The following is a 27,571-nucleotide window of genomic DNA, read 5'->3' as shown; positions in this document are numbered from 1 at the left end:
TTGAATTTAATTATTTAATTAATAAATAACAATTAAGTGAAATAGGCAAAGCCTAGTAATATCGAATGTAAATACACTTTTCAAAATTTGCACATGTATATATTACACAAAAAAGAAGTTGCGTGTACAACTTATGGGTATATATTTATACTCGGTATAATTTACAATGTATGATATCGTTAACCTGTAGTCTTTTCTAATAAAATATTTGACAATAATACTTTAATAATTATTAAGTAATAAAAAGTTTACGACGACTGATATCCAATTAGTATGAATATAAATAAAAATACGTTAACCGTACAATGAAAAATAAAATTAAAGTGATATTTATTACTCTTAACGGCAGTTTAAAGACCAGCGACTATGGTAGCTGGATTCTCCACAGCTTGCTTGATTTTTCTTAAGAATAGCACTGCTTCACGTCCGTCAATGATTCTATGGTCGTAAGTTAAGGCTATGTACATCATCGGCCTCACAACAGCCTGGAATAAAAAAAAACATATTAGAGAATGGCAAACATATGCATGAAATTTGTACGATACAAATCCTCCCAATTGTAAATATATAGATAAATATATACACTATTCTCCAAAATTAATGCATCACCTGAAATATACCATAAGTTTAAAGTTACTTTTTTTCTCAACCGTTGATTGGATTTGTTTTTTCAAATTATAGGTATATTTCTAAGGAATTGCTGTACGAATGACTTCTGAGAAATGTCAACGTTTTACCCACATACGGGATGTAAAAATAAAATTGTTTTTTCTTTCTACATTAATATTGAGAGATAACTTTATCTTTTCTCAACATATTCGTAAAAAATCATCTCGATGTCTCTATTATCAAAGGTTATACAAAACTTTAAATGCAAAAAGTTTTTATAGACATTTAAAGCAAATGGAAGCAAAGAAAACCACTTACATGCACTTTATTGGCATTTAAAACAACTAAAGCCTAAGAAAACATAACCTAAATAATCTTTAAGAAGTTCCCTCTCTCAAAAACATAGCGTTGTTTTGGCCGTCGAATAACTCTTACACGTCTATCTGAGCTATATAAGTAATACCTCCAATTATCTGTGAACAATACGTGCTCCCAATCATCAACATTCCAGACAAGGTGCTCTCTGGAAAATTACAATCTATTTCTACGGTGATTTAGGTGTATACTCCAATAAATGACCGCTTTGTAGTGTAATTTTCCTCGTCACGACGAATTTGCTTGAAAATTTGGACTTAGGTTCCTCTTGCCCTCTACTTCACTTTTAGACGCAAGGCCGGGGTTGCTTTTACTTGGGGGTGAAAGCCACCACTTCTCGGGGGTAAAAAAACATACGTTCAAAATAAGTCCAGAAATGGATAAATTGATTAATTCCCCCCCCCCCTTACTTAGGAAAAAAACCCGAAGTAAAAGCTGTAAACTTTTTTGCATCTTTTTTGGCGTTCTAAAATTCAACATTCTCTGCAAAATTTAGCATGTTTCTATGATTTTTGGAGGTTCAGTGGTATTTTCGTCTCTGATGACTGGAGTAAAATATTTTGCTAGACTCTAGTTGTGTTCAGTGTGTATATATAGTGTTAAATACCTACAATTTTCAATAGGATGAAAGTTAAAAATACTAAAACGATTATTTTCAATATGCAGTATACTTTTTTATTTTGTGCTATTAACATTTCGATTAAAACAATTTTTCCTGTATTTTTGAGTAGTGATTTAGAGAAGGTGAAGTTAGCAGAAATATGTACGTCTCAGTCGACGCTGGGCAAACAGTCCGTCGCCAAAATCCGAGTAAACATAAAAAAAATCGTCGACTTCGTCACTTTGAAAAACAATCCGTTACAGAAGACACTGCATCAGACTATGTTCGAAATTAAATACCTTGGTGCTTAGTAACTAGATAAAAAATCCCTAGGTTATACTTACTTGTCCTTTTATAGCAATTGGTCTATCGAATATTCCATGCATTCCTAAGATGGCAGATTGGGGTGGATTTATAATTGGAGTTCCGTAAAGAGAACCAAATACGCCTCCATTGCTTACAGTAAAAGTACCGCCATCCATATCTTCAACAGCCAGTTGACCTAGAATATCACATTGAGAGCTTAATTTACTTTTTATATTATAAAACTCAATATTTATAGAAAAAATGATTATACAGTCAGATGCATAAAAAACCAATTATTTAAAATGTTCAAAATGGTCAAAATGGTCAAAACAAATTTTGATCATAAAATATAAAAATAAAACTAAAACCTGGCACTAATAGGTGGGAAAATGTTGGCATAGGATCTCAAAGGCAGTATGAAGTGCCGACATTCATGCTGTACAAAATTCCTAAAAAGATCCACTGATTTCTGATAAAAGGTCAGAGACTCTGGTAATAGAGTTCAACTCTACTAACAAATGCTATTCTCACGTTCTCGAAGGTATGAAGCCGCGTATCAACTGGGTGCATGGCGAGCAATGGGTGTTGACGAGAGAGGGCGAAAGGCGAGTTTCCAGCGTCTAAAAACTGGAACAAATCGGCTAAGGGTGACAACCCTGACAGGAGAATCCTTGTCCACCAAGAATGGGGGTTGAAGCGATGGGCCAGCTCCCCATATCCGTCAAAACCTTACTTTGCTAAAAAAAATATCAAATCCAAGCTTCAGAACAAGGACATTCTGAACGGAAAACGACTATGGTAACAAAAACGGACATCTACTTTGGGAACGTGGGAACATACAAGGAATAAAAACAAAGACAGAGGACATTCTAAAATAAGTTGAAAAATAGGCTAAATGTTATTGCTCTATCTCAAACAAAAAGAAACCTAGAACTGTGGAAAATACATTCACATATACAGTGGCGATAAAAACAACATGCCAAAATGGGTGTAAATAAAAGAAAAATATATCTAGTTGGAAACCAATCAGTGATAGACTGGTACAAGTCAACTTACACTTGAAAGGGTGCAATACTACAATAATTGTCACCTAAGGAAGTAATGGTAGCGCACTTGAGGAAGAAAAAGAAGATTTTTATGAGATACGAAATCACACGATATCTCAAACAGGCCATAATCGAGAAATAATAATCAATTAGTAGACCTAAATGCCAGAACGGGATAACAAAAACAACATAAAGTAGTAGGTTCCCATGGTGAAAACACAAGAAATGATTATGAGGCGAAATTAGTAGATATCTACCAACACAATCGACTTAAAATAATAAACGGCTTCTTCAGACATAAAGATATACATACATACATATGGACTCAAAGTACGAGAAGCTTAAGATCAATAATAGATTACTTGATATTGTAACAAAAATCCAGGACACAAACGCATGACGTCAGAGTATATCGATCTGCAAAATGTGGAAGTGATCATCGTTTAATAAAAGCCGAGTTGGTAATAGTATTTAAAAACTCCGAGAATAGCGAAGGAGTTTGCAAAAATCATGAAAATTCCTAGAATGGGAAATAGTTGGAACATATATACATACCTTTTCTAGCTTTATCTGCCAAAACAGCGATGCCCAATTCAATATCGGCATACGTCATTCTTTCTACGTTTCTCACAACAGGTACAACGAGGCCTTTCGGTGTGGCCACAGCAACTGAAATGTCTACGTAGTCTCTATATAAGATATCGGTTCCATCTATCACAGCGTTTACAATGGGTTGATCTTGTAAAGCATATGCTGAAGCTTTTAAAAAGGCTGACATAAAACTTAATTTGACATTATATTTCTTTTGGAAAGCCTCTTGGTTTTCTTTGCGGAAAGCCATGATATTCCTGCAATTAAATACAAAAATAAAAATGTGAGATAATTAAGCTACCAAGGATATGCTAAGTTGCTATATACGAGGGCGACTAAATAAGTACTTAGTCTACACGAGAAAACCGAAAATTTGGGAAACGTGACGATTTATTTCTCAACATAGTCTAATTTTAGTTCGATACACATTACTCAGCGATATGGAGCAAATCTGGAGAATACGGTGGAACCGTTTCTTCTGCAATTTACCTTCGATCAATATTTCGTCGACCGTCACGAAATGGCGAAGGAACTCTTTCGGATTGCGCTTAAACAACGTCAAACATTGTTCTAAAGTAGTCTCTCAAAATTGCGCTTGAACAGAGTGTGCAAACACAGCAATCATCACGTCGGCAGTTTTTCATACTCGAAATTGTATGTAGGATATGACCCAAACCGTCTTTTGAACCTACTGTCTCAACTGTATAATATGAGTCTAATACGATATTATTGTCATGTTATACTCCGTGGTAGATGTTTTAGCGACACCTGGGCGTGGCTCGTTAAAAACCCAATCGAAGAACATTGCTCTTTTTCCATTTTTCTAATGCCTGCTTTGACGCGTGGGTAAGACCAAACTACGATTTCGATTCGGCTGAAATTTTAATATTAGTCGTCTACGAGAATGTAGTTCACGATAGTAAATTTCTCTTTCAATAGTGTCGTCATCGTGCGGTGAGGCCTACGTACTTATCGGACCGCCCTCGTATATATTGCTAAAATTTTGTTCAACTATAAGTTTTTTTTTGGATTGTTGCCGATTAAAAGCTGATCTTCTTGTGCCACTTTTTGCGCAATTAAAAATTTACACTTGTGCGTATCGAATACTAAATTCAATCCATTGGATCGATTTGGGGATTTTCCAATTATTTGCTTTCCAATTAATAATGTAACTTACGCGAAATACTTTTAAATAACAAATTATACTATATTTTCTGTTCGAAAGTGAAGCCATGGACGAGTTTAACATTCCTGGCAAACTAATAAGATTGATGAAAGCTACAAAGTATAACCTTTTTTGCAAAGTATAAATACAAGAATATTTCAAAAAAGTTTGACATATATCGTGATAGGACAAAGCGCGTTCACGGGTCTCCTTTTTGAAATAGTTTTGAAAAAAAAATGGTACGTGCCAAATGAAACAGCAGGAGAAATATTTTTAATACATATTCTAAACTTGCGACGTAAGCAGAGATGATCTGGACTTAATTGCCTTAGGACAAACAAGTTAAAATAAATTCTTACTACTTTTTCAATTGTCACAGACATAAAATGGAAATAAATAAGGACAAATAAATAAGGAAAAAACCAAAGTAATCATTGGAAGAGTTCTTCTTTTTCTTTGAGTACCGTGCCCAAATTAGGCCTGGCTTCCATGACTAATTACCCATATTGTTCTCGATCTTGCGCAGCATGTAACAATTCATTGGCTGATAATCCTGTCCATTGACAAAGGTTTCGAGCCACGAATATTTCTTCCTACCAATTTCTCTTTTTCCCTCGATCTTTTCGTTAAGTATTAACTGCAGTATCTAGTACTACTACCTCTTATTAAATGCTCCAGATATTCAAGTTTTCTCTTTTTTATCATCTTCGTCAAGTCACCTTGATCTATTCTGTTTCAAGACTTTTATGTTTGAAGAGTTTGGAAGAGTTCAATACACAGCATTGACCAAAAATAGTAACTATAAGTTCTACATTGAGAATTGCAGCGTTGGGGTAGTACACAAATTCACGTTGTTAGGCTCCTTGGTGACTATCCCACCGGAAATAAAACGGATAATTCTAGCTAACAAGTGGTATTTGGGAAGCACTAGACAACTACAAAATAGAAAGTTAAAGCTAGAAAACAAAACCCTTATTGTATCAGTGCAAGCATACCAATCGGAAACATGAATCGTTTAAAAATCAATCTTAGTGACATCTCAATGATATATGAAGAAGGTATGACTATCAAATACAATAAAATAAGACTTCAATAAAACAAAGCGACTATTTTAGGGATGTTCACATCTTCAGTACTAGTTAAAATATACTTGAAAACACTAAAAACATGGAAGAAAAAATGCGAAGTAGTAGAAGTAGACTTTAAGTTTTACAGATGATCAAGTGGAGATTGCAGACCAGTAGATCTGAATTACACAATGAGAAACCTACAAGAAGCATGAACTAAACCAAGCCTCGAGTTTAACTTCGCAAAACAGAATACTTCTCAACAATAAAAGAGGATATGCAGGATTTAGAGTTCAGCGACAAAGTAGTAGTAAAGTAGAAAGTTAAATACAGACACCTGAGGTTTACAATAACGAAAAAATGTCAACATTAAAAGACATGAAACAAAGGATAGAAAAATCAAGGACAGCAATTATGTAAACACAGACATATACAATATTAGTGCGAAGTTTTCTGGGATACTGTACAAAAATTGGATAATAGACGAAAGAAACAGTAGCAAGATAACTGCATAAGTAAATGTAAACTGCACAAAATAATAGTATTAATCTAAACACAGCGTCTTGTAATAAGTGTAACATAAAAAAAAGTAAAAAAATAAATACGAATATTTCAAAACACAAAACAACATATAAAAATATACTAACGTCATGTCAATCTCGTTGAAAGTAGTTAACATAGCATTCGTGTTTTGAGCCTCCTTAAGTCGTTGGGCAATCTTTAGCCTCATTCTGTTCATCTTAACTCTATGTTCGGTGCGCGTGCCAGAAATTTCTTTGGTAGGATCTGCTGGTGGTAACTTAACTGTGGCCGCTTCCAAGGATTGGGCATGACGAATGGCGGCGACAGGTATTGACGTCATAGGAGCCGCTGGTTTAGGAGGAGCAGCTGCAGGTTTTGGGGGAGCAGCTGCAGGTGGCGCTAAAATTATAAACAAAAATAATTATATCTAATTGCAGAAAAGAGAGGTCTAATTAAAATAGTATATTTAAGAAACGTATAGATAAAACGGCTTTTTTTTTAAATCTGGAACAAATTATTTTATATGGTTTAAAACATTCACGTTTACGATTTGCAAACATACTTTAAAATCAATTTGTTACGTTTCATTATTTTTCTATAATTGACCCGATTAACTCTGTTAAATCAATTACTCGAAAAAAAAACTATTTTTTTTCAATAGTGGCAGAGAGTACTTTTAGTCGACAGAGATAAAAAATTAGGAATAGGATATTGTTGTTAGGTTATAGTGATTGAGGAAATAATTGTTTTGAATTTGGTTATAATAACCTATCGCTTATAATAAAGGAGAAAAGCGAACCAGATATTATGCTGGAAAAATCTTTACCTAGATTGTAAGTTCCCTCTACCAAATAGGAAAATTAAAGAAACTCTATGACAAGCTATTCAATTACCAGACGGATATTACAGCCACTCGTGAAGTGCGGTAGGTAGATAGATCAAAAAATATTACACAATGAATTTGGGCAACGAATTTGAAACTACTTTTATAGTCCAAGCTAGAGCACGGCGAATAATTCTTGATTTAAAACCAATCAGCCATAAGTGCTATAAAAATCAAAGAAAAATTCTTCAATGTAAGTATAATCAATGTATATAAACCAACTAAAGAAGTGGATGAAGAAAAAAAAACAAATTTTATGAATAACTGAAATCTGCTCTTATGATATATGCCACCGAAATGATATAAAAATTGTGAGAATAGCTACTTAAAATCAAAGATTGGTAAGGTGAACTGCTACCAATCATATATCGGTAAGCTTAGTGCGTATGATGTCAAGTATGAAAATGAAGGCCGGGTAATTAACTTCTCAGCATCGACAGGCATGTAGGTAGCACATACTTTCCCCACAGAAGAATATACAAGATGACGTGAATATTGCCGGATAGACACACACATAACCAAATTGCCCATAATCCCATTGTAGCATTTTTAAATTCCGTTCGTTGTAAAGTTTTAATTCACGTATTTCAAATCCCATTCTGTATAGGGTTTTAATATACGTCTTTAAGATATTCAAACAAAACTTTGTTATAACCATTCGAGTCTCATCTTAAAACTTCGGCGAAGAATAGTTTAGTGTTCTTGGAATAGAATAAACATACAATTTTTATTTTACTCAGCCCAAACGGCCTCTTAATTCGTTTTCAATTAAGACCGGCGTGAGAATCGAATAAATAGCGCGCTGATCAAAGTATTCAAGTTTAAGTCATAGCGGGCTAGAGGAATTTTTACCATCCAAGGTTGTGTCAATAGGATCGCACAAACGAATTTTTGAATTCATTCCCCGCTTGAGATCTTAAGTAATCAAGTTAAGTTCAACGGCGTATAGTCGTTACCGGCTTTTCGCCGACATGGGCGACCAAATAATACCTGGCAGTAGTTGTTATCAATAAAAGCAGTGAATAAAATAATATTAAGTAAAGTGAATTTAAAAACCAAGTTAACGAAATGTCCACAAACAATGATTATAGAAAAAACTTAATCAAGAAAAATAAATGGATGACAGACGACATCTTGAAATTAATGGAACAAAGTCGACTCATAAAATCTAATGAAACAGAATATAGACACCTGCAGAGAAGAATAAAAAAGGAGATCAAATTAGCCAAAGAAAAATGGATGAGAGAAAGGTGCGACGAAATGGAGGATGTATGTAATATCTAAACACGACTTATTTAATATGCACAAAAAACTAAAAGAAATGAGTAACATATTTAAAAAACCAGTACAACATTATTGTAAATGAGCAAGAAATAAGAAAAGAATGGCAGCTGTATATATCAGAGTTGTTTGAAGATGACAGGAATAATATTGCCGAATTGCTATCAAAACTGTACTGACGGCCCAGAAATTATAAAATGCGAGGTAGAATACGCTATAAATAATGCTAAAATTAGAAAAGCTTGTGGTCTAGATGGTACACCAACTGAGTTGCTGAAACTAATAGAGGATGATAACATAAAAGTAGTACTAAGACTTTTTAATTCAATATATAACACCCGAGTGATTCCCACAGATTGGCTCAAATCCATCTTTGTCGCAATACCTAAAAACACAATTCGAGAAAATGATCAGAAGATCGATTAATTAGCCTAATGAGCCATACTCTTAAAAGTTTCCTAAGAATACTTCACAACAGAATTAGAAGCAAATGCGAAGAAGATCTCGAAGATACCCAATTTGGTTTTAGAAATGCTATGGGAACCAGGGAGGCACTTTTTGCGCTTAACATCCTATGACAAAAATTCCGTGACCAAAGAAAAGATGTATTTGCATATTTCGTGGACTTCCAAAAGGCATTCGATAGAGTACAGCATGTAAAATTAATGCAAATACTGAAAAATATCGGAATAAATGACAAGGATATTCGTGACACTAAAAATTTGTACTGGAATCAAACTGCTATCGTAAAAATTGGAGATAACTACACCGATGAAATCTCCATACAACGAGGAGTCAGACAAGGTTGCATTTTGTCGCCAACATTGTTCAATGCTTACTCGGACCAGTTATTTAAAAATGCACTTGAGAGACAACCATATGGAATAAAAATTAATGGGGAGCTACTTAATGTGATTAGATATGCAGACGATACAGTAATTCTGTCAGATAATATTGAAGGTCTCCAAATTATGCTTGATAGGAGAGGAAATGAGCAATAAAATAAACTCAAACAAAACCAAATTTTTAGTGTTTAGCCGTGACCCACATTCCGATGCAAAGCTTCAATTAAATGAAGTAAAAGTTGAGAAAGTTCACAAAATGACATATTTGGGAACTGTAATAACGGACCAACTAGATCCAGACATAGAAATAAAACGTAGAATAGCAATGACTAAAACTACTTTTATGAAAATGAAGTCATTTCTTTGCAATAATCGGTAAAAGTATCGATCATGAACAAAATTGAAGCATTGGAAATGTGGGTTCATAGACGAATGCTGAAGATACCTTGGACAGCAAGGATGTTAAACATCGAAAAATGTCTTATCTGGGACATATAGTAAGGGGAAGTCGATATAAAATATTACAACTGATCCTTAAAGGCAAAATAGAGGGCCGTAAAGGTGTAGGAAGAAAACAAGTTTCTTGGTTAAAAAACATTCGTGAATGGACTCAGATATCAAATGCAGGACAATTATTCCATATTGCAGAAGATCGAGAAGCCTTCGCAATGGTGATCGCCAACGTCGGATAATTCTGATATGGCACGCGAAGAAGAAGAAAGTGAAGTATATCTGTCATTATTTTGATTATTTCTTCTACGTGTACCCAGTGCAGTGCAGTATTAGTATCTTTTGAAAGAGACCAAGGTAAAGTCTAATTTTTCAATTTTTTTAAATATCATTCAATATTAAGATTATTTTTAAACATTTTGACCAGGTCATCGAGAGAAATTAATATGCTACTTTTTATAAAGACAATACAGTATTTTTGATATCTTTATAAACCTTTTTTTCTCTTGGACCACATATAAATAGTTGCTAATATGTTTGATGAACATATAAATACAGTATTTTGAGAACGATTTCCGAAACGGAAATCACAGTAAACTGCATTAAGATGCCGCAAGAAAATAGCTTCAAAATAATATAAATAATTTCGATGAAAAGGTAAGGAAAAAACTACGAGGCGTGTTTTTTAAGTACCATTTTGAAATTAAAAAAAGACGTGCAAAGATATGGCAATAATTTTATTTTTACATGAAAGCCTGTACCTTAATCTACTTTTCTACATAATTTCCGTGAATATTGAGGCACTTGTCAGAACGTGGCACCAGTTTTTTAATACCCTCCTGATAAAATTCTGCCGCCTGACTTGTTAACCACTGCATCACAAATGTTTTGACTCCGTTATCGTCTTGAAGACGCTGACCGCCCAGGTGTTTCTTCAAGTGCTGGAACAAATGGTAGTCGCTGGGCGCCAGATCCGGGCTGTATGGAGGATGATCTAGAGTTTCCCATTTAAATGATTTGATGAGATTTTTGGTCTGATTAGCCACATATGGACGGGCATTGTCATGCAGCAAAACGATACCCTTACTCAACTTGCCACGTCTTTTGTTCTGGATTGCACGACGCAGATTTTTCAATGTCTCACAATAAGACGCTGCATTGATTGTCTCATTACGAGGCATAAACTCCACTAGCAATACTCCTTTTCTGTCCCAAAAAACTGTGCACATGATTTTCCGGGCAGAAATTGTTTGCTTAAACTTCACTCTTTTGGGTGATGATGAATGTCGCCATTCCGTGGATTGTTGTTTCGATTCTGGTGTGACGTAGGCCACCCACGTTTCGTCACCAGTAACAATTTGGTCTAAAAAATCTTCACCTTCACTGTGGTACCGCTCAAGGAAAGTCAATGCACTGCCTAAACGTTGGGTTTTGTGCAAATCCGTCAACATTTTTTGAACCCAACGTGAACACAATTTCCGGTAATTCAAGTTCTCGGTAACAATGCGATACAAAACACTACGAGAATACTGAGGAAAGTAGTCGGACAATGATGAAATTGTAAAGCGTCTGTTTTCTCCCACCTTTTCGTCCACTTTCTGCACCAAATTTTCATTAACGACCAAAGGACGCCCACTCCGTTCTTCATCATGCACATTTGTGCGGCCATCTTTAAATGCTCTCACCCATTTCCTTACCATTCCATCACTCATAATGTTTTGTCCGTCAACTTCAACGATCTCACGATGAATATCGATCGGTTTTACGCCTTTAGCACTAAGAAATCGTATAACAGCCCGTATTTCACAATCAGCGTGACTCACGATTGTTGGAGGCATCTTAAACACTGGAGTAAACAAGTATACAATGAAGAATCAGATTGTAATAGCGTCAGTGCGTAGACAAGAGATGTAGGTAACCAGCGCTCATGCGCGGAACGCCGACCGTAGCGCTGCGGCGGCGGAATCGCAAAACGGTACTTACTTAAAAAACATGCCTCGTATTTCTCTAAACGAGTCAATCTTATTTTGATGATTGTTTTATTTTTTAGAAAGACAAGACAAGTACAACACCTAAATGTCTTACTCGAAAAAAATAAGCTAAGATTACTTAGATATCGTTTTGGATCGCATCAAATTGTAAAACTTTTACGAAAAAAAAATTGAATTCGTTTTTGCGCTAACCCCCTCAAACTCAAATATCACGAGCCGCTACTGTTAGGTTGTTTAGATTAAACATCGTACATAGAAAAGAAGCATCAATGTATATGAAAAGTTATTGACTACATGAAGTAAGGGTTTAAATTTAAAAAACGCTCATAAACCAACATAATTATAAGAAAGTATTAATGCATCACAAAATCTAACAATGATAAAATCGGTCAATTAGTATACACTTATTCAGCCATTCGATAATAAAGTAATCTACTAATAAACTTATATGTTTAGTTTCTAAACTATGTAATTTATGTTGAATTTTTAACTAATTTTTTGAAGGTCAACTTTATTCTTTATCGGAATCACCAATAGTAATTTGTAATAGATGAGACAATAACGTAGAAAACATACATGCTATTAAATTTATGACCTAAGTATTGAAAATTAAATCCGATGATGCGAAAACTATTCGAAATCTATTCAATGAATAGTTGTTAAATTACTAGAATATTCGTAATTACTATTTAAATGCGAATAAGCCACAATTAAAGGTTAAAGTACGTTTATTGAAGTTTCAATTTCCAATTCGGAAAACGATTTTCGAAGTGGAAATTGAAACGTCAATAAACGTACTTTAACCTTTAATTGTGGCTTATTCCCATTTAAATAGTAATTACTTTAAAATGTATAAATTTAAAATGATAGAGGGAGTGGTCTACTCGAGTCGAAGTGATTTCAATTATTTGCGTACTTGACAAGTTTATACTTGCAGATGCGCTCCCACTACTTGCCGACTTGGTCGCAATTAATTTATGTACTACTCTGTGTTTGGCATCTGTAGCGCGAGCATGCTGTGTGTGTTGTTAATATTAGAGTTTTGTACTTGCCAAGTACTCCAGTATTGGGGTACTTGCCAAGTACTCCAGTATTGGGGTACTTGCCAAATACACCAAATTTCGAACTCAATTTTAAGTACAGCGCTCCCCTCGCAATACTCGTGTATTACACGCGTGATGTGTGTTAAAAACACACGGAAGCCAAACACAGAGTAATGCAGAAGTTAATTGCGATCAAGTCAGCAAGTAGTGGGAGCGCATCGGCAAGTATGAACTTTTCAAATACGCAAATAATTGAAATCCCTTTGACAAACGGCATTTTTACAGACAACCGGCGGGACTTCAACTACTCCCACTACATGGTAAATATAGGCAAGTGACAAATACTTGCCAAATACACGAGTAGTGTGAGTCCGCCTTAATAGTGCATACCATGAGCACACACATCGGTGTAAATGATAAACTAATCGCTTTGGAAAGGGTTATGTCACAGAATAAACAACAATCAGAATGCTCACTCTCAGATGCCGCCTTTAAAGTTTGTCAGCACGCGATCGCCATATTTTAAACGGAAACATAGACTCGAATTGAGAAATTTGTGACAAGCTACGACAGAACTGTAATATAAATTTTTAGAGATTAATAATTTAGTACATTTGAAATAATTTAATCTTTTCTTCAACGAAAAGTACGAATAAAATAGTGCATATTATGTCTATAGTTGCCGTAAATAAATTAAACCGGGTTAATTTTTCTATGCACACCAGATAAAATGCCACTGAACAGCACTGGTTTCGACTAAAACATGGCTGATTCCGTCTGCGCGAACGAGATGCGCGTACTTATTTTTTCAAGCAGAGTAGGCATTCTGATTGTTTATTATTCTGTGGTTATGTAATGATGTTGAGCAGCTGGGGGAAATTTAAAAAATCTACATTGTAGAAGAAACGATGCTTAAATAGTGAAATAAAGGTGAATAATATAAAAAGAATATTAAGGAATTGAAAGTAGGTACATTTGCGGTTTTCCTCAAGCACAACGAGTTAACTTTTACCATTTAATTAATTTTGATAAATTTATTATTAATCCCATTTAAAAACTTCTAACTACACTTACCTGATGGTGGAGGTGGAGCAACTGGTGGGGCTACAACAGGGGCGGCAGCAGGCTTAGGAGCTTCAGCGGCCGCAGCAGGTTTGGCAGCTGCTGGTGGTGGTGCTCCTTCACCGACGGTTAACTTGAACAAATCTTGGCCTGGTTTCACCGTATCGCCGTCATTGACTAGAATTTCTGCTATCACACCTGCAGCCGGTGAGTGAACGGGCATGGCGGTTTTATCGGTTTCGATTTCCATAACCACTTCATCGGCAGCGACATAGTCGCCAACTTTCTTTTCGAGTCTATAAGAGAATAAACAACAGAAATTTTAGATGTACTGAAGTGTAAGGGCATTAATTTATTAAACTAATGCTTTGTGGTAGAATTAATGTTATGTAAATGTTGACCTTCAAAGTGACGTAAACATAAAACTTACTGTAGCACCTCGTTCTTTTATCTAAAGATGAAAGTTTTCTAAAAGATAATAAAATAACCAACCACAATGAAACTATGAATATAACCGAATATTTCTATGAAAAACTATATACCTCCAAATACCGGAAACCAAGAACACAGACAAAAAGTAAAATAATAAATACATGGTCATAGAAGGTTCTGTTTTTCTAAATATGTTTTTCATTGAGCGTACTTAGAAGCGTGTGACATAAAAAATTTATTATTAAAAAGTTATTATAAATGTTTATAAGCTAAAAAGTCAGCCCTTTTTCAAACTGTTTTTTAATAACTAATTTAATAAAATGTAAGTTTTTTTTAATATACCTTAAAAATAAAGCCTCAGAAAAATTGCGATTTACAAAATACCTCTAGAGGGACAAGTTTGGCAAGTATAGTTGTTTAAGTAATCGCTCTCCGGGATAAACAAGTTAAAATTGAATAACTTTTAAACTATTTTGTCGATATGTTTTTTCTATACAAGTAAGACGCAGTGTCTTTTTGGTTGTCAACACTAGAAAACCAAATGAAGGAGTCAGTAAAATTTAAATTCACCGGGCAATTGGATAAATGGACTTGAGTGTCGTGTGTCTTGGAATTATTAGATATTTAGATATTTGCTCTATATGTTGAATATCTTTACAACACAAAATAAAATATACCTAGTCTAACAGAACTAATTAACAATAAATATCTTTATTTTGTTGGCAACTAAATATTGGGACACAGAACGAATATTTATTTTTAAAACGCAGTAGCATCTCCTTAGACTTTATGACCGCTCGAATACAGTTAAGCATTGACTCGACTAAGGATCCCCACTGTTCAGGGGTAAGTTTATTCCAAAAGTGCTCTATTTTGCCGTTAAATTTATGCAACATCCGCTGTGGGTTGCTCCTTAGTGTATGTTTCATTATATGCCCATACTGTTTCAATAACATTTAGGTCAGGACTGTTAAAAGACCAAGAATGGACGTTTATAATGTGGTTTCCAAACCAGTTTTTTGTGGTTCTGACCGTACGACAGGCAGCTCCGTCAACATTTATTGTAACAATGTTTGGTAGTACGCTGTTTTGGAGTAGGTATTTGTTGATATTTCGCAGGATTTACGATACCCACACAGCCCCAAATCATCACTCCTTTAGGAAATTTTCTGTACATTTCAAATAATCCTTGTGAAAAACCTCATGCTTAGTGCGAATAACTCGTTTGACGTAATCAACAACACATACGTCTAATTTGGATTCGTCACTAAAAATTACTGGGGCCAAACTTCTACCGGCCAAGAACGTTTAGATTTTGCCTATAACGAGTCTCGCTCGCTTTTGTTTTGCTGCTAAAAGTGGCTTTTTCTTTGCCCGCAAGAAAATATATTTTTTTAAACTACAAGTACACTCTCAATTGTTACTTGTACTTTAACCTTAATTAAAAATAAAACTTTAATCTAGATTTATGTATCCATTTACGACAGCATCCCATTGAGTATTACCACAAACGTTTTGGACGAGCCGGACTTTTACCTTTTTTTATCTAAGACACTTCGTGTTTCCCCATAATGCTCAATTATAGCACTGTACTTTTATATAATTTTTAATAATTCATAAATTTTTTATCATTTTATTGAAATAATAAAGCGATTCACTCAATTTGACAATAAATTAACTGTAGAATATAGTGACGTTAGTATCTGGCTGCATTTTTTTCGCAGCCTACTTGTTATATCTCGTTTAGTTTTTAGAAGTTACTTCATACTGTCCCATTATTTATGGAATGGAATGGAGGCGAGAGACCTGAACACAACGACTTTTAAGAAAATGGAAGCATTACTATTGTGACTCTTTATGAGAATACTGAAAATATTGTAGACATAATATAAATAATAGACAGTTGCAATACCTAGCATTTATTTTGCGGATATATACTACGTGCATCGATTAATTATGTATGAAGGAAATAACCATTAGGTAAATCATAAAACACAAAAGTAATCTCCACTCAAAAGCCACAATAAAATTTAGGGTGAACGATACTACATGCATCACTTAATTATAAATCCAGGAATAAAAATCCACGGTGAAAACCGGAAAAGCTCCTGGACCAGAAAATCACAATAGAATTAATTCAATATGGATCGAATTTATTATATTCTTATCTATCCCAACTATTTCAGGGCTGATTCTCATTCGAACTGCCTGATGAATGGAAACTGTACAATCTCAACAATCCATACATTCAGCTTCATTAGCAGATTGTATGGTAAAATCCATAAAAATCGGGTTGAAGGGTATATATAAATATGGAAGTCGGGAAACAAGCATGCTTTAGAGTAGAAAGGTCAAGTCCCTGTTTTATATAACCCAAGTTGTTAAAAAGAAATCAGTTCATAACCAAGAAATTCACTTGCTCTAAGTGAATTTAAAAAAGACTACGACAGGTGTGGAAAGAATTGAAGGAAACAAATGTCAATATTGATACCATTACAGAAATCAAAAACTTCACATCAAACCAATCTCTACACAAAAACCAAAATAAAATAACGATGTTAGCGATGGAATGACGCAAGGCTTCACAGTTACTAGAGCTTTACAACAGGGACGATGCCTCTCACCCACACTTTTCAAGATACTCTTCGAGACAGCATTAAAAACCTGGAAGAGAAAACATGAAAATAAGAAAGGGTTTAGAAATACGTATGAAAAAGCTAAATGAAATGGACCGAAAATTAAGCATTGTAAAAAATTCGATTACTTAGAAATAAAAATGAAAAAACAAACAACGGAATATTAGACAAAGCTATAAAATACATAAAATCCAGGACAGGAAAGCTATATCACAACTAAATAGTATTCTACGGTACTAAACCATACCCAAAGAGAACAAAAGACTAATTTACAACACCTTATCAAAAAGTATACTTACATACGGTTCGGAAGTCTGACAAATTAAGAATATAACGGAGAAAACTTTAATACAAACGAATTGGATATTTGGATTCAGATCATATTTGTAAGATCATCTTGAAAATCGAGGCGAGAGAAAATGATAAATGACTATAACGTAGAGATCGTGATCATAACCACATCGATAAACAGATACGAAAAAGTAGCATTAAGACAAAATAGAAGCGATGCAGACATGTAGAAATCAAAAAAACTTTTAAGAGTAGCCGCCAATCTTCGCCGTGGACATAAAACGTAAAGAAGAAACTATAAGAGATCTTTTGTTGGTTGTCGTTTCCGTACAATGATAAGAAATAGATGGCGTATGATGTACTTCGTTTATATGATCATCTTTGTATAATAATTATACTATGTTTATTATTAATTGATTTGACAATTTTATCTCCTTCATCTGGAGTACTGTGTCCCTGTAACTGTAAATTATATTATATTGTGTCTGATTCATTTATAAAATAAAAACATAATGGGAACCTAAATTTATCTGAGTCAAGCAGAAATTTGGATACAAGCCAACTAATCTGAAGATTCTTGATATTATTTAAGATTACATACACTTTGAAAGATCAAAAATACAACAATATAAAAATAGCTATTAATATTACTCCAAACGATCATTGGTAATGATATTCAAATAATATTTTATTCATTAATAAAGAAGCAATACCAACCATTGCAACGATAATACTCCGTCTTGAATAGTGATACGTTCAAAAATAAAAATAATTATAATCGCATTAAAATGTTTTATGTAAAGTGTCCCGTCTAAGTGAACTCATAGTTAGAATACATTCATTGTATTAAAATGATTTCCTAGTCAGACCGGACCCATAATACGGAAAGACAGTGTACTACAAACAAAAAAGAAATATGTGCCTGTGTCTTTTTAGTTCATATTTAGACTTCATCAAAAATAGACGACGACATTCTACTAGAACTACTGTTCAACGATTGTGGCATGTATTCGAAGATTATCTTATGTTTACAATTTGGAAAAATAAGTTTTATTTTCGTTTTTCGTAATGTTCATACATACGCTCGCTGAATTCTACAATATCGTCTATAAGTTTTTGTAGCTCCGGCAGGCTGCTGGCAGGAACGACTGTATCATAGGCATCTTATGTTATTAATTGTTTTGCCGTTGATTATGATTCCTGTGCTATTACTTTTAATATCCTCTGCGAATATGTTTTCCGATTACAGATTAAAGAGAAGTGGAGACAATATACATCCCTGTCGTACACTTTTTCTTATCGCTATCTCCTCAGACATGTTGCTGATGACCCTTACTTGAGCTATCTGATGTCAATACAGTTCTGTGGTGAGTCGTAAGTTACCCTCATCTATACCCATTGGTCTGAGTATTTCTGCTAGTTTCTGGTGTTAAACGCAATCAAAAGCTTTGCGATAGTCTATAAAGCAGGCACATATTTTCAAATTCATGACACGGGCTCTCTGTTGAATTATATTGAGTGAGAATAGAGCACTTCTTTTATATACGTATGTGTATGACTCGGACGTTTTTCATAGGTGAGACATCAAGCTTATCATGCGATAATCGTCACATTTAGATGCAGCATCTTTTTTGGGTTGTAGAGGTATACTTGTTTTCAAATATGGATGATATGTTTTCTTCGATATTTTTTTTTCAGAGCTACTGTATTCTTTATTTGCGGAAAATTTACTGGTTTTTCCTTTTACTACTCTGAGTTTGGTATTATATTAGTAATCTGTAGTCACTATTGCAAAGCGAAACTGTCAAAGTTTTGGCTGAATTGATTGATATGCGCCATCGGGTTTGAATCAATATAAAATTAATTTGATTATATTTTATATTTCCAACTATAATCTGTAGCTAAAATTATAACTCGTTATGAATAACCCTGTAAATACTTTACAAGTAATAGATTTATGTTATGTAGGTTTAACAACTGTACATATCTATAATAATTAAAATATCATTTCGAAATGACATAAACAAAAATATTTTAATATACATTTTCAAGTTAGATATAGTAGCCAAAAAATATTATCAATTATTTCGTAATTGTGTTGACCATTAAATAATGATTTGTTCGCTTTTTAGAAAACTTAATGTTTGTATATATATAAATATAAAATATCAACTTTAAAAACATTGGAACGAGCGTTCTCTTTTTAGTTGTGCATATAGCCATAAAGACAAAAAAGATATGGACCTTAAAGTACTTTATTGCTTTTCAAAATATGTCCGACCAAGATTGATACACTTTTGCATACGTTCAAACCAATTGCTAAAACAGTTATTCCAGTCTTCAGTTAACACCTGCAAAATTGCTGTTTTAAAGGCGTCGATTTTTTCTTCTGGCGACTGGAACTGCCCATGCATTGAATTCTTGATCTTTGGGAACGTGAAGAAGTCGTTGGGACTTAGGTCAGGGATATACAGTGGATGGTTTAATAATTCGATATTTTGAAACTCCAAAAACTCTATCGTCGTTTGGGCAGTGTGAGAACTTGCATTGTCGTGATGTAGGATGATTCGCCGTTATGTGTTGCTTTGTCTGAGTTTCGCAATAACGTCTGGTAGACGTTATATCAGAAGTAACCTTTCTTCGATCTTCTAAAGAAATTGTTGCGATATGACCAAATTTTGATACAAAAGTTGCGACCATTTTCTTGGACACACTTCGAGAACGGATCACACCCAGTTCTTTATGTATGATCTTTTGGATCGATGTCTTTGAAATGTCCAAAGATGCCTCTATCTCCAGGTATGCTACACAGCGACCATCCTTAATTACCTGACGAACCGCATCAATGTTTTGCTGTGTGACTACTGTTTTGGTTTGGGTGGACCTGGCCTGGATTCGTTGCTGAGACTAGTGCGACCACATTGAAATTCGCAGTACCAGCGGCAAATATTTGGCTGGTGTGATAATTCATTCCCAAACAGAGAAACCATTTTAGCGAGATATTGCTGTTGGGATAATCCTCTACAAAAATTGTAAAAAAATTATTGCTCGAAAATGTTCTCGGCTAAGATCCATTTTTCGACCGACTTGCTAATTTCAAAAATTTACTGCATCTACAGGACATGTTGTTAGACTGTCTACTCTCAGTCTACTTCAAGCATTAGCAAGAAGCGTTACTACCTGACTTGACAATGGCAAGTGCGACCTTGCCGAAACGTCGTCAAAATAATGGTTTTTCTCAAAAATTATTCAACACGGAGTTAACACAGAAAGCGTGTGTTGTATGTATATATATATATATATATATATATATATATATATATATATATATATATATATATATATATATGCCGTATGTATTTACATTTAGTTTACAAAACGTCAAAGTCAAAGAAAAAGTTTATTTTAGAATTTGCCATTTTACTCCAGTCGACAGAGACGAAAATGTCACTGAACCTATAAAAATCATACGAACAAACAACGCTAATTTTGCTGTGAATGTCAATTTTGGGTCTCCAAAAAGAGTCAAAAAGATTTGCTACTCCTACCCCCGGGCTTCCCCCTGTTTCAAACAAGAAATGTAGTTGAGATAATTGTGAAAAAAAAAATGTTTATTAGCACTTTTCTGTAGAATGAACCCTTTTTTCAGAAACAACGCTAGCGACCAACGATTTTAAATGTCAGTTAAATATAAATCATCAATCGCGAGAAATCAATTTTTTAAACAAATTTTGTATCAACTCAACGGTAAAATTCGACATCTTTTTATCAGAGTGTTTTAAAGGTAAAGAGTGCAGCTTCCGTATGTCATTTTTGCATTTTGCTGCAAATGAAGTCAATTTCTATAAAGCCGTTAAATAAAAATAAGAGTTGTGCGATTTTTTCCATTTTTGTGCCTAAAATGTGCCTAAAAAACACTGAATTTAAACTTTCACATTAAAAACGATCTAAAATGATTATAACTCCTTCTTTTTGATTGCAAAAGTAAGTTTTTTGAAACTACACAACTTCAGTTACAAACTCCATCTTCGTGGAAGCATTTCCCGTAATGTAATATCGTTTGTAATGTAAAAGTGTTAGCTCAGCGTTTTTAGGTATATTTCCATGTACACGTATACAGTGTACTATACTATGGAGTGGAATCATGGACGTTAAATCTAGACACAATGAGATGACTTAACGCCTTTGAAATGTGGACCTATAGAAGAATTATGAGGGTTTCCTGGGTAGATAAAGTTACGAACAATGAAGTACTGAGCAGAATAGGTAAAGAGAAGAAAGTTGAACTTACAATTAAAGAAATAAAGCTACTTGTGATGCGGGGCGAGAAATATGGCATCCTGCGACTCATAATGCAACGAAAGATAGATGGCAGAAGAAGCATCGGAAGAAGACGAATTTCATGGCTCAAGAACCTGAGAGAATGGTTTGGATGCAGCTCAAAAATTAAAATAGCTATGATGAATGATTGCCAACCTCCGTAGCGGAGTCATCCTACAAAAAAATAAAAAAACCTGGGTCTAAATGAACATTTATATAAGATCATGCAGAAAGCTGTGCTACTTTCGACGTCAAGATGCGTGCGAAAATTTTTGGGAGATACACCGACGTACCAAGTCACCTAGGACTCGATAACATGGAAAGAATCCCACCAGAGCTCAATCCTTTTGATACCGTAGGTATCTGGGATGAGTGACTTTTCCCCTTAAATCTGGATTAAGAATAGAAGTTGTATCTGCAATTTTGAGTTTTTTTAGGTTATAACGCCAACACATTGATAGCCAAATAATCTACCTATATGTTAAGAATGAAAGTCCTATCTGCTGTTTAAAAATAAGTTATTCTACTTTAAAATTTTGTCGGATCTGCATTTTTACAGTTTATGTTAAGCCAATTTGTCGAATCTCCATTTGTTAACATTTTTAGTCGTATCTTCACAAGACGAGTTGTAGTTATGACAAATTTGCTTAACAATTGTGTAGTTTCGACAAAATATTCTAACAACAGAAAGATCTAACCTAATCATTCATAGTGTTCCCGCCTTTTTAGTTTCTTAACCTAAAAATTAAACGGTTGTAAGCGTTATTCGGCGTATCTGAGTTTCAGTTATGTACTAGTATTAATCTTATTGTTATAGTGTTTTTAAGTGTGTTTACATTAAAGTTTATTAACTGAACCAGTAACAATGGACAGAAATAGCAGAGCACATAAAATGCTGCATATTTTAAATAACCAACAAAGGGAGAAAATACATAGTTTACGACGACGTGTCGTGAAGAAACCTAAACTTCAGCATGATAATGACCCCGATTTTATTTTGTCAGATTCATAGACGGAAGAAATTGAGGAACCGAAATTAAACAAAAAAGGTTTAAATAAAGTGAAGATTATTAGTGATATAACTTTGAGAGCTGTAAATGTTGTTCCTGAAGAATCTGATTCCAAAGGTGAAGAAGAAGGTAAGGAAGACCCTTTTATTCAAGAAATGTTGGTAGATATAATATATGTAAAACCATCTTGTATCTCTTGGAAGAGAAGATGTTCCGAAAAAATTACAGAAGCGAGACGAACAGAAATAAATGGAGAATTTTGGAAATTTCAAAAAGATGAACAGAAATTTTTTATTTTTAATAACGCATCTGAACAAGTAACCGAACGGAAAACCGCAGCTAATGTTGTGTCTAGAAGGTCGAAAAGTTTTTTATATTTTCTTAAAGACAATGACGGATGCAAACAAAGTGTCTGCAAATTTTTTTTATGAGAACGCTGGGATGTGAAAAGAAAAATGACAGAGTTATTAGAGATGCCCTTACTAAAACAAATTCAAAAGTGACGGTCAACAGGAATAAACAAGGAAAGACAGGAAAAATTAAAATCGATCGAAATATTATTAAAGAACATATAGAATCTTTCAAACCCACAAAACCACACTACCGTCGGGAACACGTACCAGAACGACGTTACCTTCCCAGTGAAATCACAATAAAAATGATGTACCAGAATTTTATTGAAAACTATCCAAATATCAAGTTTTCATATTGTTACGTAAAAATATGAGTCATATTAAAAACCTGTAAACATGTTTTTTATTCACTAATATGTTGTAGATTGTACGAGCTAATTCTAGTCGCTGGCAGAAATTTACCTGAAAGAAAACCGGTCAGACGATGACCCAGATTTACCTTCTAGTATAAATCAGAGGGATTCTCCTGAATTCTAGGCCAGTTGTGTTTTCATATATAATAATGGATTTTTCATTGAAGGAGTCAGTTAATTCTGAAGACGCGCTCGCGAATTTAATTGTAGCGTTCGTATAAAATAAATTATGTATTATTAAGTGGTTAAATAAATTAATATAAGTTATCGTGCTTTTTAATAAATTAAAATAAGAACCTTTTAATAAAGACATTATAAATTGAATAGAGACATAACAATTAATAAATTCACTACAATATTATTTATATCGAAAAGTTGTCGCAACTTTAAATATTTCATTTGTAAAATTAGGACAGGAAGAGTGCTAGTTGTGTGAATCATTTGACTTGCATTCAAAATCCACGTCTCACAAAAAGGATGCATTGATGGATAATTGGGAGGAATGCACCAACTTTGGTATACATCAAAATAAATACACTGCTGCCAGATCAGAATATCAAACTGACTCGTCTGCAAAAAGTAACTGGGACGATACATCAATGGTAGTTTCAGCGGATTTGCAAAAGGTAATAAAATATTATATTAATTATAAATGTTTTATTTTGTTGTGATATTCTAGGTCATAATGCTTCCGAGAATGGATATGTTTAAGGAGATTATTTTTACACCTAGAATAATTGCTTTTAATGGAAGTTTTGTTGTCACTGCTAGAAAGCCAACAGTACCAACTGCAATTTTATGGCACGAAGGAATAGCCGGACGGAGTAAGTCGAATATTGCCAGCACATTCTATAAATTTTTTTGTCTCACCGAGATGCTAAAAATGTTATAATGTGCTTTGACAATTGCCCTGCTCAAAATAAAAACTGGTCTTTGTTTACTTTCTTTACGTTTATTATAAACTCTGAGGATATCGCACTGGAAAAATTAAGTATCAAGTATTTTGAGCCTGGCCATACCTTCATGCCTGCGGACTCATTCCACCACTAAGTGGAACGCTCCATGAAGCCAATGGGTAAAATATACGATTTTAAAGACTTTTCAGATGCAGTAGCAAATGCAGTAAGTAATCTTTTTTTAATGGCAAGATGGTACTTCTGCACATAAACTGAATAAAATGAATCCCAGGCCATACCTAAATCAAATAGTTCAAGTAAATTTTTCTAGAGGTAAATATACTTTTTCATACAAAACCAGCTTCACCTCAGAGACAGAAAGTGAAGTAAACATTCTAAATGCAAAGATTGCAAAACAGGGAATGACAAAAAACCTTCACCCAAGTCCATTCCTAGAGGAATAACGACTGAAAGAAAACAACTAATTATATCCAAACTGTGTGGACACATGCTTAAAAGCGTTTTGGAATAATTTATCAACTTCAATGGAACCTGGAGCTTTAGATGATTAAAAAAACTGATTATGAATTTATGTTATTTTGTTTCTTAATAAACTATAACTCTGATTAAGATAAGACTTTTTACTTTACCTTATTTTTATGATTTGTTAATATTAAATGTCGTATCTACCAAAAGTCTAATTTAAAATACTCTGAAAGAAAATTACACGCACTACTCAAAAAATATATTGCTATGTTGTAACAAGATTTTTAATGAGTCATTACAGTTGGTGACAATTAATCAAATCTAAAACATCGAATATCTCAAAATAGGGATTTTGTCAGTTACGACTTCCATTCTTAACAGGGCAGAATAACTGTTACACTACCAGTTCAATTGATTATGAGTCGTTTAATGAACAGTTTTGGAATAAGTGATTGCTGGAAGATGCAATGATAATTTTACATTATTTCTATCATGTAATATAAAACATATGAGCAACTAAATCTCCAGATATTTGGGAAACTAATGTTAATTTGGTTCTTTTTATAGGCTTTTATAGGTAAACTGTTACATTGTTTTGTTGAATGATACAAAAATTTGTAAATGTATAAATATATCATAGCTAAATCCAAAATAAAATTTATAAAATATAGAGTGTGGTTGTTTTTAATTAATTAATTGTGGCAGGTGTGACAACGCCTTGTGATGTGTGTGACATAATCATTGTTACAGGCATAACTATTTTGTTTTCATTAAGATAAAATGTATTCTTTTCAAACAAACATAAAAATATACTTTTCTTATGAGTTTATGTTTTTAATTAGATTTTATTAAGAATAGATATCAATATTTTTAGTCACATACTAAAAATTGAATGGGCAAGACTGTGGCAGAAAAAAAAACAGATCTCTCAAAAAAGATGAAGGATAATAAAAAAGGATGAGAAAAGCACCTTGTCAAGGAAAGGCAGAGAAATAAGCCAAGATGAGTGAAAAGAAAAGATGAAATTGGAAAAGACAAAACAAAGCTAAAGCTGCAAAGAAGAAAGAATGCTGAAAGGTAGCAAAAGTGCAGGGCAAAGAAAAAACTTGCTTGCGATAAAAAGGCTGATGAAAGGACCCTGGGAGGTACCCCAATGTCATCAACTTCTTCACTGGGTATCTATTTATCTTCATATTTATATGAAAATGGATGCATGCTGTTGTAGAGATATTTGATTTGAGAATTGTTATATTATGTGTTTTATAAATAAATTATTATAAACTAACATTTTTACCATAATCAAATACAAAAATATTCAACAAACATCAATTAGGAAGCGTTTAGAATATTATACTCACTTAACATCTCCTTCTGTTACAGATTCAGCAAAAGGTGGCACTTTTACAACTTGTACGTCCCAGCAGGCATTGGATGTTTGAAAATATCTACTACTAGAAGTAGACTTTCTGCATCTACAAAATGAAACGAGATGCAAATATCAAAAAAGTAAAAGGATATTTTATAAAGTGTTAATAGCATCCAAATTTATTGTAGAAAATGTCAAATTTTTAAACATTTTATTTTTAAATATCTATCCTGAAATCCTATAGAGATGTGATAAGTTTTGTTGTTATTGATATTATAGAGGTGGTCAAGTTAGATTAATTTTCGATTTATTATAGATTAAAAACACAAATATTTTTTTTTTAATTTGGTGAGCTCAAAACTTAGTCTGCAAGTATTTAGATAATTTATAGATTATGATTTGTAGTGTTATTTGCCAATCAGAATTTTGCTAAACAGGTAAGTTTTGCATTAGTCTGCAAGTGTTTTTAAAGGAATACAAGAAACTACAATGTCTTCCAGGTGATGATAATGTTTCTTTAAACTTGATAAATAAATAATATTATAGAGGCTTTAGTATTTCTTAATTTTAATGAATTTCTTCTATGCTGTTAACTTTAATTAGTATTAACTAAATCTGCACTTAAAAGGTAAATATCTGGCTTAAGCAACTGCTAGTAGGTACAATTAAAACTTTTATATGAAGAGAGTGTCCACTGTAACATCCACTTACAATCATCAGTATTTATCTTAAAATTTCTATTCATAGGTTTAGTGTGCTCTTGCCAAGAATAAAAATTAGGCTATATAACTATATTGGCATAGCACTGCCCTTCTTAATAAAACCTTTTTTTTTTCAAATTCAGAATTAAGAAATTGGAACTTCAAATATTTACATTTTCCTTTATTTTTTTCTGTTTAATTCAAGCTGTAGGTAGATTAAATCTGTTTTTATATGGCAAATAAATAGAAAACAATGTTATCATATCTATCTCATTTTCTAAAACAAATAATGCTATTAAAAATTTTATAAAATATTTCTATACATTATTGATAAATTTAGATAATTCAAATTTCAAATTACCTTAAAGTGTGGGAACTATTGATATTAATACCATATTTTCGGATTATCTGTTCCCCTTGAATAACACATCTATGATTTGCGGTTACCTGTAAATTAGATTACATAATCTAGTATCACATTTAAATATCGATGTTTATTTTAATAACTATTATGTAACCATATAAAATACTGTTAAAAGGTATTTCCTTAAATATTTATATGTTAACACTTACCACAGGAATACCCTTCTCTACAGATTTTATTATATGCCGAAGAGTTGATCGGGGTACACTTTTAATAATTATATTTAACATACTTGACATTTTCGGGGTATTTATTCAGCGAACCCCCTTTATATCAAAAATTTTTTTCTTTTTAGGGGGCCCAAATTTTATGAGTAACAACTCATGTGCTATCAACCTGTCACTGATTCAGAGTAGGAGTAGGGTGAAAGAATTAAAAAGTAAAAGAAAGATTTTAAGGTGTAATG

At 33.4% G+C, this 27,571-nt stretch overlaps 1 protein-coding gene across 1 annotated transcript; it reads right to left on the bottom strand.

Annotated features, from left to right (window-relative positions):
- Positions 1-27,571, bottom strand: LOC140434912 (dihydrolipoyllysine-residue succinyltransferase component of 2-oxoglutarate dehydrogenase complex, mitochondrial). Its single transcript, XM_072523540.1, has 8 exons — positions 27,315-27,571; positions 27,103-27,188; positions 26,033-26,146; positions 13,850-14,133; positions 6,408-6,681; positions 3,493-3,785; positions 1,930-2,087; positions 1-485 (listed from the first exon to the last, which is right to left on the bottom strand). The coding sequence occupies exons 1-8, from the start codon at positions 27,402-27,404 to the stop codon at positions 351-353; spliced, it is 1,434 nt and encodes a 477-aa protein (XP_072379641.1). The 5' UTR covers positions 27,405-27,571; the 3' UTR covers positions 1-350.

This window comes from Diabrotica undecimpunctata, chromosome 2, assembly GCF_040954645.1.
Source record: "Diabrotica undecimpunctata isolate CICGRU chromosome 2, icDiaUnde3, whole genome shotgun sequence".
In the NCBI taxonomy this organism is placed as follows: Eukaryota; Metazoa; Arthropoda; class Insecta; order Coleoptera; family Chrysomelidae; genus Diabrotica; species Diabrotica undecimpunctata.
The sequence above is the reverse complement of the archived record's forward strand: the minus strand, read 5'-3'. Positions and strand labels throughout refer to the sequence as shown.